This window comes from Hemitrygon akajei, chromosome 19, assembly GCF_048418815.1.
Source record: "Hemitrygon akajei chromosome 19, sHemAka1.3, whole genome shotgun sequence".
NCBI lineage: Eukaryota > Metazoa > Chordata > Chondrichthyes > Myliobatiformes > Dasyatidae > Hemitrygon > Hemitrygon akajei.
The window spans coordinates 41,439,968-41,458,048 of NC_133142.1; the positions used below are offsets into that span (position 1 = coordinate 41,439,968).

General features: G+C 40.1%; 1 protein-coding gene and 1 pseudogene across 10 annotated transcripts in view; one reads left to right on the forward strand and one right to left on the reverse strand.

The window, feature by feature from the left end:
* Nucleotides 1–18,081, reverse strand: part of chl1b (cell adhesion molecule L1-like b) — a 920,799-nt gene that overhangs the window by 518,244 nt on the left and 384,474 nt on the right. For all 10 annotated transcript variants that reach the window (XM_073072426.1, XM_073072427.1, XM_073072429.1 and 7 more), the window contains 2 exons: nucleotides 15,413–15,606; nucleotides 1,110–1,232 (listed from right to left, as the gene is read on the reverse strand). In XM_073072426.1, coding sequence (XP_072928527.1) covers nucleotides 1,110–1,232; nucleotides 15,413–15,606 — 317 coding nt within the window. The remainder of the gene's footprint in view (nucleotides 1–1,109; nucleotides 1,233–15,412; nucleotides 15,607–18,081) is intronic.
* Nucleotides 8,723–9,159, forward strand: LOC140741891 (sin3 histone deacetylase corepressor complex component SDS3 pseudogene; annotated as a pseudogene).

An 18,081-nucleotide genomic window follows, 5' to 3' on the forward strand; every position in this document is an offset into this window, starting at 1 on the left:
AAATGTTTGTGTGCATCTTGGGACTTAATGTTCTGACAGGCTGCACACACTTGCTGTTGACATCTCTCAGTGTGACCTGCTGTGAATTCACTCCCCACCCGACATGGCAAGGACTCTCACCACAGCAGGATTTTGTGCTGTGTAATGTTGTCTTGTGGGGGCTAAGAGGAACGAAAGCTAATCGTCAAGCTATCAAACTGAGACTGCTCCTGACATTCACAGATACTCAAAATCATTGAAGGATATTGGAAAGGAAAGCATAAATAATTAAATGAAATTAACATTGAATAAGAATACTTTCAAAGATTAAGAATATTAACAAATAAGAAATCTGAAGATACTGGAAATGCAAGCAACGTGCACAAAACCCTGCAGGAACTCAGCAGGCCTGAAATGTCGACTGTACTCTTTTCATAGATGCTGCCTGGCTTGCTAAGTTCCTCCAGCATTTTGTGGAGTTGCTTAAAAATATTTAATTGGCATTATATAGAAGTGACAGTTAACATGTTTATCCTTATCCAAAGTTGGTGTACTGCAGATAAAATCTCAGCTACAATTTCAGGAGCTTTGCGAGCATTCAACCTGAGCTTGTCAACATTCATGGTAAAAAAATAACAGCAGTTCATTCCCACCAGCTTCACATTTTACTGAGTGAGGCAGCTACCCACATGAAGCATAAGATGTTACGGTGAGAACTGCTGGATAAGTATTGCCATATATTCATGACTCCTTCATTTTACCTTCAAATCACATTAACTTCCATTGTGTCCTCATGATTTATTTCAAATTAATAACCTGACTTTACCCTATGCCTACATTGGAATATTTTATCCGCTTCATAAGTGTATGTAATTGTATAATGACACATTTTATTTCATTTATTGCAGAATGATTGTGAAATGAAAACCAATTAGACTTCTGACCTTTCCTTTCTATATGTTACAATTTTATTTTATTCCTGACAGTTGTGAAAATTTCACAATGTGGAAAATATCCATTAGGCCAACAATCTAAAGAAATGCAATTGCAAGATGGTATGCAAGTGAAATTTAACAATTTAGTTGAAGGACTGGCTAGAATATGTTATAGGATTGAAAGATAGTACTTACTGCTGGTCATCCAATAAATACTTAATGGAGGCGGCCCACTGGGAGGGTTACATGGTAACACCACTGGCTCCCCTTCCTCTACCTCAATAGGTTTCATACTCTCCTTTGGGAATCTGGGGATAGCTGAAAAAACAAAATTATGATTCTGTTGTTATTCAATACTATTTCAATCAGTAATGAAAAATGCAAACATCAAATATGAAATAAGGGGTAAGAGCAGAAACCAGACAAGAAACTCAGCAGGAAGCTACAAAATAGAAGTAATGAGAAAAAAACAAGACATGCAGCTGAATGCATTTCAATAGCTAACTGTTCCAAATTTTTCATTCGCCCTTCTACTCATGAAAGTTATAGCTAACTGCCTCCAAACATATTTTTTATTTCAAGCAGAGTTTGACGTCACAATGGAAATGACTGATGCCCAACAGTTTCTTGTTCTTTGTAATTACTGTGCACCATAATTAAAAAGCTAAAAATGAAAAGCACAGAACATCTTGGCTAATTACCCATTTTGAAATGTTCAGTAATTTACCATCCTAAAAGCGACATTGTATATTAGAAAACTGTTTGGGACAATTTGCAGAAAAAAGGAGTAATTAAACTTAGATTTTCAAATTGACTATTGCTTTATGCGTAACCTTCTTTTGAAGAAATCCTCTTCAAACCACAGGATCTTAAAAAAAGTAAATGACAGCTGCAGGTTCAATGTTAATGAAATCCATTGAAACAAAGCTTTCATGATTTTTTTGTAGTCTCTTTATTCACTACTGGTAAAATCAATCTATTTTTAATCCTACAAACTCCACAAAGGCAGAAAGCAGGGAAGTACAAGGGAATTTATTCTTATGCAAATTGCCACAATACAGCAAACAACTTGCATTTGTATAGTGCTCCTGAATCATACAGTGTAGATTATATCAGTACTTAGAGCATTGTTGTGATGGCAGCCATTTTTTTTACTTCAGCTGATATATTGCACCAAAACTTGCTTGTTAAGGATCCTGACAACAGTAAAAGAGGAAAGTAAGGAGGAAAGGAAAGAGGTGAGGAGGAGGAAATGAGGAAGGGAAGGAGGTTTGGATTTTCCTGAATTCACTGAGTTTCAATGCTGTACGCCATATATGTCAAACTCAAGGCCCGCGGTGGAATTATCTTTGGCCCGCGAGATAATATCTAATTACTATTAAAGCTGGTCCCAGTAATCGAAGCGCCTATGGCGTATGATATGGCTAATGCTGAGTTTATTCAGGTACCAGGTTTTCAGGGTTTTTAGTGTTTATTTGGCAGTCTTGCTCGGCAGTCTTCTTCATAAGAAACGGAATTTGTAAAGTGAAACACTTTGTAGTTATATCAGAGACTGAGACACATGAGAGCAGGCTGAAAAAACGGAGGCAACGAAAGCTGCGTTCGCACACGTCCGACTGATCCGGCCCGCATGAAGCTGCATTTTGCTCAATCCGGCCCGTGACCTAAAATGAGTTTGACACCCCTGCGGTGTACGCTATTTTATTTTAAAAGCAGGGTCTATGTTATGCTGTCAGCAATGGCTTCTTGACAAACAGAAGAGATCCCATTGTTACCTGCAGCCTTAGCTAAGGAGCCTTCTGCTGCTGGTAGAAATGTGGAGAAGTATCTGAACCCCTTTAGATGGGTCATGGGGTGGAGATCCCATTTTGGGATGTCCTTATTAGTAGACTCAGATTCAAGGGAAGACAGGCAGGCTGTCAACCTTGAGTCACCAAAGTAATACAATGCAATTCCTCATGAAATGCAGATAATTCTGTAAAGCTATTTACTGGCTCTTTGATTTAGAGTCCTTGAGCTGTGGACCACAAATAGACTTAGGAAAACCTACAATCTATAGAAGTATCCCAGTAAAGGAAGCAAAACCTATCATAATATTACAGTACCTGAGAATAGGCAAGTTGCTCACCCTTTGTTCCACCTCTGCTCGGCCCTCAGGTGGGCAAGTTGAAGTTTGGAATGATTTTTTGTATTTTAGCAACCCAACTGATTCTAAGCCTCATAACTGGTGGGTTTAAATTTCAGATTGAATAAAAACCCAAATGTATTTTCTGATGGACATTGCCATTATTATTCAATCACAGGAAAGGCAACAGTTGTCCTGGCTAACAAATAGACAATGTCCTGCAAAATTCCAAGCCATAGTGAAACCAATCTCTTCATACGTAAAGCATACTATCGAAATGCCGTAGTGTCATAGTTTCATGACAGCACTGTGGGTATTGCGGGGTAAGGGGAGAAGGGGAGCCAGTCCATTCTGGAGCATATAAGCTACTACAAAATCAAGTCATCATTCTGTACTATATTTTTCCAACAGTATTGTTGCCAAAAGGGATACCAATTTCACCAGTTCCAAAGTGCTGATTAAAAAGGCTGTCTCTGTTACAGAAGTCAAGCTGGACACACTGAAGGCTGAAGCAGAACAAAGGGCCCTATGGAAAATCCTGGTAATTGCGGACAATGTTTCTCACCCTCTACATGCCACCTTGGCTGAACAAAGGAGCACTTTTAGTCATAGACTAAGACAACTGTGCTGCTCCAAAGAGTGGTATATGAGGTCATTCTTACCCTCGGTCATTAGGCTCTATAATGAGTCAACCTATAGCCAGGGAAGTGATGACACCCCACCCCTCTGGTTAGACTGTTTGAAGTAACTTACTTTTTATTCTTTTTTACATCTTTTCTAATATTTGTACATTTGTATATCTGTGCACCTGTAACGCTACTGTGACACTGTAATTTCCTTTGGGATCAATAATATATCTATCTATATATCCATCTAATTTTGAGCCTGTGTTTTGCACTGCAAGGGAATATTGGACTACTTAAAAGAATTAGAATTTCAGTAGCAGTGCAATTAAACTCAACACTGTCAGTTTTGTTACTTGTTAAATCCTGGCCAAACATGTTACGTTTTTTTTTATTACAGAGCTCTCCGAGAAACTGTTCATAGAAATTTTCATCCATTTCCCAGTGGGTATGAGACAATTAGATACGATTTGCCATAATCTGCCATAGTTCTGCCTAATTCACACTTAGAAATCACAAGGATAGATGATGTGGAAATGGAAGAAAATTATCTTGGTGTCATGCAAGTCAAGTTAGAATAAAACTCTTTGGGAGGTGGAAAAAGATTAATTTCTCCTGCTAACATAAAATACTCAATGTTGTTACTGTCAAACAGAAATTTAAAAGCATCTAATTTTAAACACAAGAGATTCTTCAGATGCTGGAAATCTTGAGCACTTTAGGAGATCTAGGCCTCATATGGAGCCAGTGATCATTAATGGAGAATGTGTGGAGCAGGTTAAGACCTACAAGTATCTGGGAGTACAGTTGGACGAGAAGCTAGACTGGACTGCCAACACAGATGCCTTGTGCAGGAAGGCACAGAGTCGACTGTACTTCCTTAGAAGGTTGGCGTCATTCAATGTCTGCAGTGAGATGCTGAAGATGTTCTATAGGTCAGTTGTTGAGAGCGCCCTCTTCTTTGTGGTGGCGTGTTGGGGAGGAAGCATTAAGAAGAAGGACGCCTCACGTCTTAATAAGCTGATAAGGAAGGCGGGCTCTGTCATGGGCAAAGTACTGGAGAGTTTAACATCGGTAGCTGAGCGAAGGGCGCTGAGTAGGCTACGGTCAATTATGGAAAACCCTGAACATCCTCTACATAGCACCATCCAGAGACAGAGAAGCAGTTTCAGCGACAGGTTACTGTCGATGCAATGCTCCTCAGACAGGATGAAGAGGTCAATACTCCCCAATGCCATTAGGCTTTACAATTCAACTGCCAGGACTTAAGAACTTTTTTTAAAGCTATTATTAATGCTTTTTGAGTTAGTGATTTAGATGCATATCATATTATTACTGAGTTAAGTATTGTATGTAATGAGTTTTTGCTACAACAAGTGTATGGGACATTGGAAAAAATGTTGAATTTCCCCATGGGGATGAATAAAGTATCTATCTATCTATCTATCTATCTATCTATACACAGAAAGTGCTGTAAGTCAGTCAGGGTCATTTACTATATCCGATGTTCCCGGATGTTCCTCTACATTGGTGAGACCCAACATGCTGTAGATTTGGGAACCACTTCGTCAAGCACCTTCATTCCATCTGCCATGAATAATAGGAGTTCCCAGTGGCCAGCCATTTCAATTACACCTTCCATTCTGCTGGGTCAGTCCATGACCTCTTCGACTGCCACAATGAGGGTGGAGGAGTAACAGCTCATACTCTGTCTGGGTAGCCTCCAACCTATTTGCATGCACATTGATTTCTGGTCATTTCTCTTCCTCTCCCCCTTCCCTCCTTTTTTTTCCATTTCCCATTCTGGTTCCCCTCCCACTGCTTCTGTCCTATCAGATTCCTTCTTCATCAGCCCTTCAACCTGTCACCTCCCAGCGTCTTACTTCATATCCCCTTCCGCACCCACCCACCTTCCCCTTCGCCTACTTTCACATTTCACCTGCCAGCTTGTACTCCTTCCTCTCCTCCCACCTTCAACCCCCTTCCTTTCCAGTCCTGATAAAGTGCCATGGCCTGAAATGTTGGCTGTTTATTCCTCCCCAAAGCACTTAATTGTCCACTATCGTTCCTCAATTTAATAAACAAATGAAGATTAATTCAATATTATAAAGTCAAAATTTGTCATCTCAGAATCCCAGTTATAAATAAAGTCCTGAAACTTACAGAAAATTTCAATGTGTCACGATATTGAAATATTAGCTCCCATGGAAAAGTGTGTGCTTTCTTTAGTCTGAAACTTGATAGGAACAAATACATTTTATGCTGATATACTGATCACAACTGTATTTCTTGTTCTTAATCAATCCAGTGATAATACTTAATGCCACATAACATCAGAAAGAGCAGATATTACTGAAAAATAATTACTACATTTCTTGCAGTTTATGTGCTTTAGACAGGCAGATGAAAACTCATTAGCCAGTCACTGAAGGGAGCAGTAAATAAGATTACCAACATTCTTCCAGCTGGAAGAGAATGCTGATTAGTTCTATGTACTGTGAGCTCAGAGGGAAGATGAATGTCCCAGGTTTAGAGAAAGGGACCTGAAGAGCAAATGGATCACATTACCCATGTGAGGAATTGTCTCTGTTTGCTTTGGGGTGGGATGAGGAGATAGATGAATGAAGACCCTCTCAATGAAACTTACAACCAACACAGGCATAAGCCAATTCTGAATCCACACAGCCAAGTTTCCCTAGATCCCATACCTCCTGATTTTTCTGAATAAACCCACAATTGGGGAACCTTGTCAAATTTCCTGCTAAAATCAACATACACCACATCTGCCGCTCTGTCTTCATCTATATGCTTTGTCACTTCTTGAAAGAATTCAGTCAGGCTTGTGTGTAATGACCTACCCCTAACAAATCAATAATGACTCTCCTTAATCAGACTATGCTTCTCTGAATGATCAACAATCCTGTTTCTAAGAATTCTCTCCAAAGTCTTCCCACCACTGAATTAAGGTTCACTGATCTATAATTCCCAGGGTTATCGCTGTTAACTTTCTTGAACCAAAAAATAACATTTGCCACCCTCCAATTTTCTGGCCCTACTCCTGTGGCCAGTGACGATGCAAAGATCATTGCCAGAGGTGCAACAAGCTCCTCTCTCACTTCTTCAATTTACCTGGGGTATATCCTGTACATGCCAAGGACTTATCTTTCTCTAATTATTTTCAAAAGTTCCAGCAAACCCTCTTTCTTAACCTTGATAAGTTCCAGCATATCAACCTTTTCTACCCTGTCCTCACATTCAAGAACCATATTGTACCATATAGCCTACAGTATAATAAGGGACTACTTTATGTTTTAGTAACACGTCGTTGAATGCGCTATTAGGTGCGTATTGATCTGTACATGTGTGCCGAGTTCGGATTCTATGAGTAAGGAACCATGAAACTTAGCTCCCGTCTCCAGTGTTTTTATTCATAGCATTGTTGTGTAACCAGGCCACATACACAACAAATTGGCGACAAGGTTAATGAACCTACATCTTATCGGAACACTGTGTTTTAATTGGTAATGACACTCGGAGGAAGAGCGCAAGGAACGAGCCAAGGAGCAGGAGAAGGAGGTAGAGTGAGGCCGCGAGTCTGAAAAGAAGTGGGAGCACAGCTGGGGTTCGGAATGTCCGGAGACCAAGAGACACAGTCGGAGCTGCAGCATGTCCAGGCGAGACCACAGGTGGCGCTGACCCCCAGAGGCTGAGGGCCTGCCTGCCCCAGAAGGGAGATAAAAATGAGTGACACACATATCTAGATGGAGTGTGCTCATGCCGCTAGCAAAAATGACACGCGAGTCAAAAAGAAAACAAGGGGAGAACGGGGCTAAATTAACGTAACAAAGATGGCAAAGATAGGGACCATTACAGCATTTGATAGTGGCATTGAAGACTGTGCAACTTACATTGAGAGAGTAGAGTTATATTGTGATGCTAACGGTGTTAATGATGAAAAGAAAGCCAGTGCCTTACTCAGTATTATGGGAGAAAAAACATATGGGCTGCTACGGAGCTTGTTATCCCCTGAAAAGCCAGCTGACAAAACGTTCAAGCAAATAGTAGACACTCTCCAACATCATTTAAACCCCAAACCACTGGTCATTGCTGAAAGATTTAAATTTCAGAAACAGAATCAGAGCAAAAATGAAAGCATTTCTGAATATTGTGCTGAATTGCGCTAATTATCAGAACATTGTCAATTTGGAGCTGGTCTATCGGATGCATTGAGGGACAGGTTAGTGTGTGGTATTCACTGTGAAACCACACAAGAAGCTGCTCCTAGGTGAAAAAGACCTTACATTAGAGAAGGCGCTGAACATTACAATATCAACAGAAACAGCAGCAAGGGGTGCTTCAGAGATACAACAAAAATCTCTGGAATATGCTACGAATAAAATGTCACTAGAAATGAAGGAAAGAAATGTTACTGTTGTGGGAACATGTCACATGACCCTGAGGACTGTTGGTTTTAAAAACAAAGAATGCAGAAACTGTGGCAAACAGGGCCAAACTGGCAGAGTATGCAAATCTAGTAAACAGCAGAAAAAGGACAAAATACAGAGAAACAAGAAACCCCAGAAAGGAAAACACAACAATGTACACAAAATGAAAGAAGGCAGTTCTGATGAAAAACGACTCCAACGAAAGTGAATTGTCTAGTCTGCAACTTCACAGCATGGAAGAGACAGATGATCGAAGAGTAATAAGGATCACTCCACAAGTGGCAGGCGTGAAACTGAAAATGGAGTTGGACACAGGCTCGCTTTAACAGTGATGTCTGTATACGACTACAAATGACTGTTTTCTCACATACTTCTGAAACAAACTGAACTACTGCTAAAGACTTACACAGGACAGAAAGTACATCCCAAAGGTAAAATTAAAGTGACAATGACCTACGGAGACAAAACACAGCATCTCAACCTCTATGTACTGATGTAATGAAAAATGGAGGACCGCCATTGCTGGGACATGAATGGTTCAGGAAAATCCAGTTGGATTGGCATACCATCAAGGCACTAGATGTGTCAACAAAGGAGGGCAGCTCGGTGGGGAAGATGTCCACAGCTCTCCTCTCACCCATTGTCGACTATTACAACAATGAGGAGGAGCTAGACAGCGTCGATGATGAGGACGAGCACAGTATCCATGGCTACGACTTGGATGAAGATACAGAGGATCCAAGGAAGACAGATATTGCCAATAAGCAGGATGATGAAGACTACCTGGAAGTAAAAGAGCAGATGTACCAGGAGAAATTGACATCTCCCAAAAGACAGCTGCAGCAGTTACAGGAAGACACTTTTCAGGAGTATCAGAAAAGGATGAAGAAACTAGATCAACAATACAAGGAAAGAATACAAAATGCAGAGTTTTTTCTGCAACTGGAGACAGAACAAGTGGAAAGGAATTATATTAAAGAGAAGAAAGCAGCAGTGAAGGAATTTGAAGATAAAAAGATTGAGTGAGAAGAGAAAAAGATGATTGAGAATGAGAGGCTAACAATGGAACTCACAGGAGATTCTATGGAGGTAAAGCCCATAATGACTAGGAAACTAAAGAGGAGACCTAATGACCCTGTTCCAATTACAGACAAAAGACAAAAACCTGCACCTGCGCAGTTAAATTACTTGTTAACAGATGAAGAGATAATAGAAGATCTGCGAACTCTCAATAAGCTTAAATCTCTGAAAAGACCAGCATCTCCATATTCTCCCAAGCATCTTCCCTGAACTCCTGTTGAATCACCAGCACAAAGATATGAAGCATGAACAGAAGATGGGAAGTTATACTATGGTAAGAGATGGTATCATAAAGGTCAGGCTATCTATTTGGAATCTAAGGAGAATATGAAGATTGGCCGAGTAATTAGCTCAGTTGGAACAAATGAGATATGGGTAAGGAAGACAAGTGATAGCATAAAGATGCCATATATATCTAGGACAGCTGCACAGAGGAGTCTTCATTATATGGAGGCGATCTGCTGCCTAGAACTCTTAGCACGTTGGAGGTGCACATCTTCTTAACTCCCTATGCTCAGAGGTCAACTTTTCATGACTTTTATATGGAAATCTGTATTAAAACAAGCAAGTTTATTGACAGACGTTACCTGGAGAGGCAGAGAAGAACCCCCCCCCCCCCCCCAGAGACTTCAGTTATAAATGGGTCTTAGACCAAAAGTTAAAAAAAAGGATTGTTATAATTTGATATTACTATGTTACTTTGTTAGAATTTGATATTATTAAGTTACTAAGTAATCAAATGGTAGGTGTTTGTATGTTAAGGGTAAACATATTTGTCTCCTAAGGTAGTCATAGCTAAAGGATGGTAGTGGGGATGCGCTCCCACTGCTAAACAAATGCTCTTCATGGTGTGCATCTCAAACAGCCTCTGACAACCAAGTCCAACTCCTGGCCTTCACGTTTGGCATAGTTCTTGTGCCCGGTGGAGCTGTTCTCACCTGACAGGAGAAGCGGCAAAGGTGGACCACTGGCACCTTAAAACCAGTTGCTCTGGGCAGATACGGCTCGTTTACCATGGATGGTAGCTCACCTAGGAGAGGGAAAACTCCAATTTTAAACCTCCGCTGCCTTGAGGCTATACCCACTCATGGGAAAGGCTTTGGGAGTAAACCCTGAGGAAAATTCCGGAGTTGGAGTCCCGAAGGCGGCTGACTGCTGTACCCAGCACCGGCACGGCAACTCCTGCGATGCTGCTGGCACCAAACTGTATCGACTTTCGTCGTTCCTTTGGACCTGTCATCATTATGGAGAGGGGGGGGGGGGGGTCCCACTGCATGGGCAACCAGAGGCGCAGTACCCATGGTCGACCACGACTGACAGAGGCCACACATTTGTTTAGCATTGTGCCCCAGTAAAAAAAAAACAATTGATACACTATTAAAATAAAAGGGGAGGAATGTACCGTATAGCTTACAGTATAATAAGGGACTACTTTATGTTTTAGTAACATGTTGTTGAATGCACTATTAGACGCATATTGAGCATGCGCTATTAGGCACGTATTGATCTGTACGTGTGTGCCGAGTTCAGATTCTGTGAGTAAAGAACTGTGAAACTTAGCTCCCGTCTCCAGTGTTTTTATTAATAGCATTGTTGTGTAACCAGGCCACATACACAACACATATCATTGGTGAGTACTGAGCCAAAGTACCGTAGATTCCGGATTTTAAGCCGCTACTTTTTTCCCACATTTTGAACAGCTTTGAACTTTGCGGCCTTTAATCCGGAGCGGCTAATACATGATTTTTTTCATGCCGCCTCGTAAACATTTTGCCTCATAACAGTAGACCAATAAAATTGATGAGTAGTTCACAGAGGTCCAATGAAATTGTACGATAAATCAAGCGCACTTTCACAATTAAATTATTGTAAATCAGTCATTTGTACTCACCCTCATCAACATGGAAAACACTCGAAGCATTGTGCTGCCTTATGGCAGTTACTTAGTTTAAAATATTTTTGCTTAGTAATTCATTTTCTAGTTAAAGTTAGAAGAGTTTTAACTATATTTGTTTTCTGTACTACATCGCGGGATGCTATGACGTCACACCCGGTTTCGCGGTGTCTTGTGGGAAAATGCCGGTTTGCAATGAAACGGGACGGAGGGAGGGAGCGCATTACGCGAGCGGCTTTGGATCTGAGCGAACGCTGCTTTTAAGTTAAAGGTGATCAATAACTTTTCCTGGTAGGCTGCAGTATATATATTTTTTACCAGTCGTTAGGAGATATTGGAATGTTGTTCAGTAAAGAAGTATACGCAACGTATATTTAAAAGTAGCCGCGTTACGGGCACGGTTCGAAAAAAAGCATTTGCAATATGTATTTGTTTTTGTTACCATATGGATTTAATTAAAAGTTAAAAAATCCTCACGTGTAATATCTTTCTGTGTAAATATCTCATATTACAACGTGGGACACCTGCGGCCGAAAATCCGGTGCGGCCTAAAATCCGGTGCGGCCTTTACAATTAAAAAATTGATTTTATTTCTAAAATTAGAGCCAGCGGCTTTTAATCAGGTGCGCTCTGTAGTCCGGAATCTACGGTATTCAGTAAGGTCCTCCACTATTTCCTCTAACTCCAGGTACATTCCTCTTTTATAACTAATCAGTGCTACACTCACTCTAGCAATCCTGCTGTTCTTCACGTATGTGTAGAACACTTTGGGCTTTTCCTTAATCCCACTTGCCAACATTTCTATTGTTTCCTTCTAGCTCTCGAAAGACTATTGTTAAGCTCCTTCCCGGCTACCTTGTAACTCTTAAGAACCCAGTCTGATTAAGGCAGTTCTTTTTTTGTCATCTCTTTCTATTTTTGCAATAATCTGTGACCAAGTCTAGGAAAATGATGTTTTCCTGCATCTAGTTCTAAGTGCTGGCAGTCATTGAACACTTTCATCTAAAAATGTTTAGTGCTTTAATCCCTCATTTGCAAATTCATCTTGGTGAATTGCTAATCGCTTTTACCAGCAATCGGAGATCAGCTACTTTCCATTCACTGACAGGAAAAGTCATTTTAGGACACTAGTATATTTATCAGATAATTACACCATCAGCAGAGATCTGGGGAAATCGAGTTGCCATCTGTTTCTTTGGATAGCGATAGGGAGAATCACGGGTACACAAAGCAGAACTTCACGATAAAAACAAATATATATTAAACTTACAGTTAACCGCTTTTTAATGTGATCGCATTAAAAAATAGTTGCCTGAGTAAAATATAGTAACATGTAATATACCTTACAATCAAAATCTTTTTCTGACAACAATACTGCACTGAAGGTGATTCAGTCCACCATGTTGATGCTTGCTCTTTGGTAAAACTATCCATTAAGTTTTGTACATCAATCAGAAATATAATTTTGGATCTATTTTCCACACTGTGGTGATGAAATCAGTTATAAGCAAAATAACATTGCTTTGCACCAGTTCATCACATTAAATTCAAAAAGAATTTAAAGTTTAAGTGAATAAGACTAAGTGTATCAAGGATCAATGTTTTTGGATATTATTTTTGGATATCATAGACATGTGTAACAATTGAATCAGGTCAATATGTTATTTCATACAATGCTAGAATTCATTCATGATAAAGAACAGCAGCTCACACAATCTGCGGCAGACCAGGGCTATGATGCTAACTAGAACACCACACAACAGCCAAGCTGCATTCACATGCTTACATGAACACACAAACCTCCCCCACTATTGGTTAGGTTGTAGCTTCAACAGACGCCTGGTTGTCTGCTGGCACCAATCACGGTGCCATCAACAGAAATCCATCTCAAAGTTTGGCCCTGAGTACTTCCAGATGGCTTACTGGAGTGTCTATTGATATATAAGGTCTATCGGATGCACAATGCAACATTTCAAGCTGAATCTATTCTTCTTTAGAATTGCAAAAAAAAAGTACAACTCATGCAGTTTGATTAAACAGATCATTTGAATCAGTATGTTTCTACTTTCAATATATTCATACACAAGAGTGGCGTACAATTTTTACAGGAAGATTTCTACATATCTGATTGATGCCTGTTTAATGTGGATACATTAGTACATGCAAATAGCATTAGTTGCTTCTACAGAGTAATTGATAACATACACCAAGACCCTCTCCTACTCATTTACAATGTCAGGCTCAATATATGAAAGATCAGCATACGCATGTTTCCCAGATTCAATGGACCATCTATCCAATGTCAGTGTATCCAGAACCAATTGGATTTGCATTCCCCTCATGCATGCTCACAAAGAATCTTCAGTTTGAATATCTATTCATCTGTGTTCTAGTTAATTATGAAAAGTAGAGGAAGATGAGAGGTTCCAAAAAGGATGGCATAAATCAACAGCTCACTACAGTGTTTCTACATATTTCATTACAGTCTTTACTTTTCAGTATGGGAAAAGCAACTCCATAGGGCAGGGATTCCTAACCTGGGGTCCACAGACCCCTTGTTTAATGGTATTGGTTCTTGGCATAAAAAAGATAGGGAACCCCTGCCACAGAAACTATTGGCATACATTTCTATTAGCCATTATCAGCTTAAAAATGGGGATAATCATTCATAAGTTTAGTGCAAGTACATTTTAAGCATTTTTCTATTTCTATAAAGACAATTTTATTTTTATTTTGGGTGCAATGGCAATAGAAAGCACAGACAAGATGTTCATATTGAAAAGATAATTCACATGCATGTTATCTATCTTGCATTGATTAGTGGGTAGTTCACACCTGAGTGGAGAGATGTTATATGGAGGTTCTTTCTGAACTGAACACTCTCATCCAATGGGGATAATTCTGATTCTCAAGTCCAGAAAACTTGATCAGGAATGAGCAAATCCAAAGCTTGGAAACTACTTCAGTGAGCAGGAATAATAAATCAGACATGATGGAATGGTAGAGCACACTGTGCACAATACTCCAAGTGGGGTCTGACCAGGGTCCTATATAGCTGCAACATTACCTCTCAGCTCCTAAACTCAATCCCACAATTGTTGCAAGGCTAATGCACCGTATGCCTTTTTAACCACGGAGTCAACCTACGTAACAGCTTTGAGTGTCCTATGGACTCAGACCCCAAGATTCCTCTGATCCTCCACACTGCCAAGAGTCTTACCATTAATACTATATTCTGCCTTCATATTTGACCTACCAAAATGAACCACCTCACACTCATCTGGGTTGAACTCCATCTGCCACTTCTCAGTCCAGCTTTACATCCTATCAATGTCCCGCTGTAACCTCTGACAGCCCTCCACACTATCCACAACACCCCCAACCTTTGTGTCATCAGCAAACTTACTAACCCATCCCTCCACTTCCTCATCCAGGTCATTTATAAAAATCATGCTGAAATCCATCTTCTTCTCTTCTTCGGCTGTCCATCAATTTTTGATGATGACTGAGGCCTGGGCAAGGTTGTATGGAAGACCTGCAGTTGCCCATGCCACCGATGTTGTCCAAGGGAAGGGCATTAGAACCCATACAACTTGGCACCAGAGCAATGTCATAGAGCAACGTGTGGTTAAGTGCCTTGCTCAAGGATACAACAAGCTGCCTCAGCTAAGGCTCGAACTAGTGACCTTCAGATCACCAGACCGATACCTTATCCACTTGGCCGTGTGCCACACCTATTTCCTCAGAAATCCATATACACTACATCTATTGCTCTACCTTCATCAATGTGTTTAGTTACATCCTCAAAAAATTCAAAGGCTTGACCTACCTAAGACAAAACTATGCTGAGTATTCCTAAGCATTTTATGCCTCTCCAAATGCTCATAAATCCTGCCTCTCAGGATCTCCATCAACTTACCAACCACTGAAGTAAGACTCACTGGTCTATAATTTTGGGCTATCTCTACTTCCTTTCTTAAATAAGAGAACAACATCAGCAACCTTCCAATCCTCGGGAACCTCTCTCATCTCCATTGATGATGCAAAGATCAGCGCCAGAGGCTCAGCAATCTCTTCCCTCACCTCCCACAGTAGCCTGGGGTAATGTGCTGTGCAACGCTGTGACTGCAAGAAAATATTCATCGACTTTGAAGGTTCTATTGCGTGATGTTCTGGTTTGGAGCTGCTTTGTTCACATGATGCTTCATAGATTGTCAACTAATATTGAAAACTGTCATCTAAATTATGCTAATACTAAGTTCAAAATTAATGCATTCAATTCTGAGATTTCTTTTAAACAAAACTGAATATTGAAACTAAGATGAACTTACATGCAGTTGTAAAAACGATTTCCTCAGACATTGCTGTCCCCAGTTCATTGCTCGCATAACAACGATATTTTCCCTGAAATGTCTTCAAATTGCCGTTGTTGTTTTTAATGATGAATGTTCCTGAGTTTGAAGCTGGAATCACTCTGTGATCCTGTGATGGATCATATTCTTTGCCGTCCTTGGTCCACCAAAAACTACAATATAAGCAAGGATTAATTTACTATATTTTCTGATGTATACTCTCTGCACTTAAATTACACATTCATTCTATTAAAATTCAGATCAGATTGGCCATAAAGAAAATGGACAAGGCTGACCACCTGAAAATGGTGAAGAATCACAATGTTAAAAATAGTAGTTCCAAAAGTAAATAAAGCCACCCCAAACACCATTGCTCTGTTTACTTCCAAAGCAAGCATGCGAAGAAAAATAATTTGAGGATAAGTGTGATATAAATAATTCAGCAAAAAATGTGTATACAATTTTAAGTCCTCATTGAGCAAAGGGGACACATGTTGATAGCAATCAATAAACTATGCTTATCAAGCATTTTTGAAAAAAATTGTGTTATTCTTGCAGCATTAATATAAAAAGTTTGAAATACAATGTGGGTTGAAAATAAACTTAAGTTCCACATACTTTATTTTTGCTTTACCTATAGCAGTGTTTCATTTCCAACTGAAATGAGCACTTGTCAGTACAACACACTATCTGTAGCTGACCCAAAGGGAGATCTGGGCAGCTGATCCTGGACTGAATGGATTCACCTTAACAATAATTTCTCTTTACTGCTCATTGTCAAAAAATCCTACCAACTTGGGACATTTGTTCTTGTTCTACAGTTAAAGGAGTAATGTGAATACAGTTAGATCTCTGAGATAACTGAACATAAATGAACTTGAGCACTTTCTCAGCGGCAGTTTTCTCGGAGAATTCAGGTACATTGAGAGTTATGTGCATTCAGACTCCAGTCAAGCTACCCCACACATACTCCAGGACAGTCATACAAGTTAACAGTAAAATAGTTGAATTCTGAAAGTCAGTGATTATTTGCACTGTTGTCAAGTGTAGGTATGCCCAGAACCTAGGTTTTGACTATTTTACAATACGTTCCATTAGAATCCAAATGTCGTGGAAAACCAATGCAATTCTCCTGGACTTAAGGAAATAATACATTGATGTTGAAATGTGATCATAAATCAGAAGCAACACGAACTCTTCTAATAATTATTCAAATAAAATTCTTACAATATTATAACACTTTTATTCTGATAATGTTTTATGTCTTTTTGCTGAACATTCGCATTTACTAAACTCAATGCATTTGTTTTTTGAAACAACTCTTCATCCAGGACTAAGCAGCTGCAAAGCCCTTCGCAGCTACATTCTGTTATTCCAATTGGCAACACCTGGTTAGTGCCAAGTTTATGTTCTGAAATAGGCAAATAACACCATCACTAAATTTCAGTGCACATTTTCATCACTGCAGGAACTGGCAAAGACTTAGGCATAGTTTCTGTGTGATCATGATGCAGGAAACAAAGCCGAAAGTTAGCTACATTTCTGAGGAAAATCAGATTCCTTGGAGACACGAACTTAGTGGATGCCAGCATTTTGCATGGTTCTGCTTCACAGAGATGAGCAACAATCTGTCTTTCATCTGTAATGATGATCATTCTTTCCAAATCTCCAATTACTGTTGGAGCTATCTCCAACTTGCTCTGCAGCTTTAATCATTTTATCATCACTCTCCTTCTTGCTAGTACAGACATTTATACTTGACATTTATTCTCAGGTGCAAATGGGTAACTATGATGTTGTTGGGATAACGGAAACATGGCTGCAGGGAGATCAGACCTGGGAAATGAATGTACAAGGGTATACGTGCTATTGTAGGGACAGAAATGTGGGCAGAGGGGGTGGGGTGGCCCTGTTGGTGAGGAATGAGATTCAGTCCTTTGCAAGGGGGGGACATAGGATCAGGAGAAGTAGAGTCTGTGTGGATAGAACAGAGGAACAGTAAGGGCAAAAAGACCCTAATGGGTGTTGTCTACAAGCCTGCAAAAAGTAGCATGGATATTGCGTGCAAGTTGAATAGGAAGTTAACATTGGCATGTGGCAAAGGTAATGTCGCAGTAGTTATGGGGGATTTCAACATGCAGGTGAACTGGGAGAATCAGGTTGGTGCTGGACCCCAGGATAGGGAGTTTGTAGAGTGCCTAAGGGATGCATTCTTGGAACAGCTTGTACGAGAGCCGACCAGGGACAAGGCTATTCTGGATTTAGTGTTGTGTAATGAACAGGATTTGATAAGCGATCTTGAAGTAAAGGAGCCATTAGGAGGTAGTGACCAAAATATGATAAGTTTTTATCTGCAATTTGAGAAGGATAAGGGCAGATCGGAGGTGTCAGTGTTGCAGTTGAACAAAGGAGACTATGGAGCCATGAGGGAGGAGCTGGCCAAAGTTAAATGGACAGATATCCTAGCAGAAAAGACAGTGGAACAGCAATGGCAGGTATTCTTGGGAATAATGCACAAGGTGCAAAATCAGTTCATCCCCCGGAGAAGGAAGGAATTAAAGGGGGGAAAGGGGCCACAGTTGTTGACAAAGGAAGTCAGACATTGCATAGCATTTTAAAAAAAGTATGACAGAGCTAAGGTGAGTGGG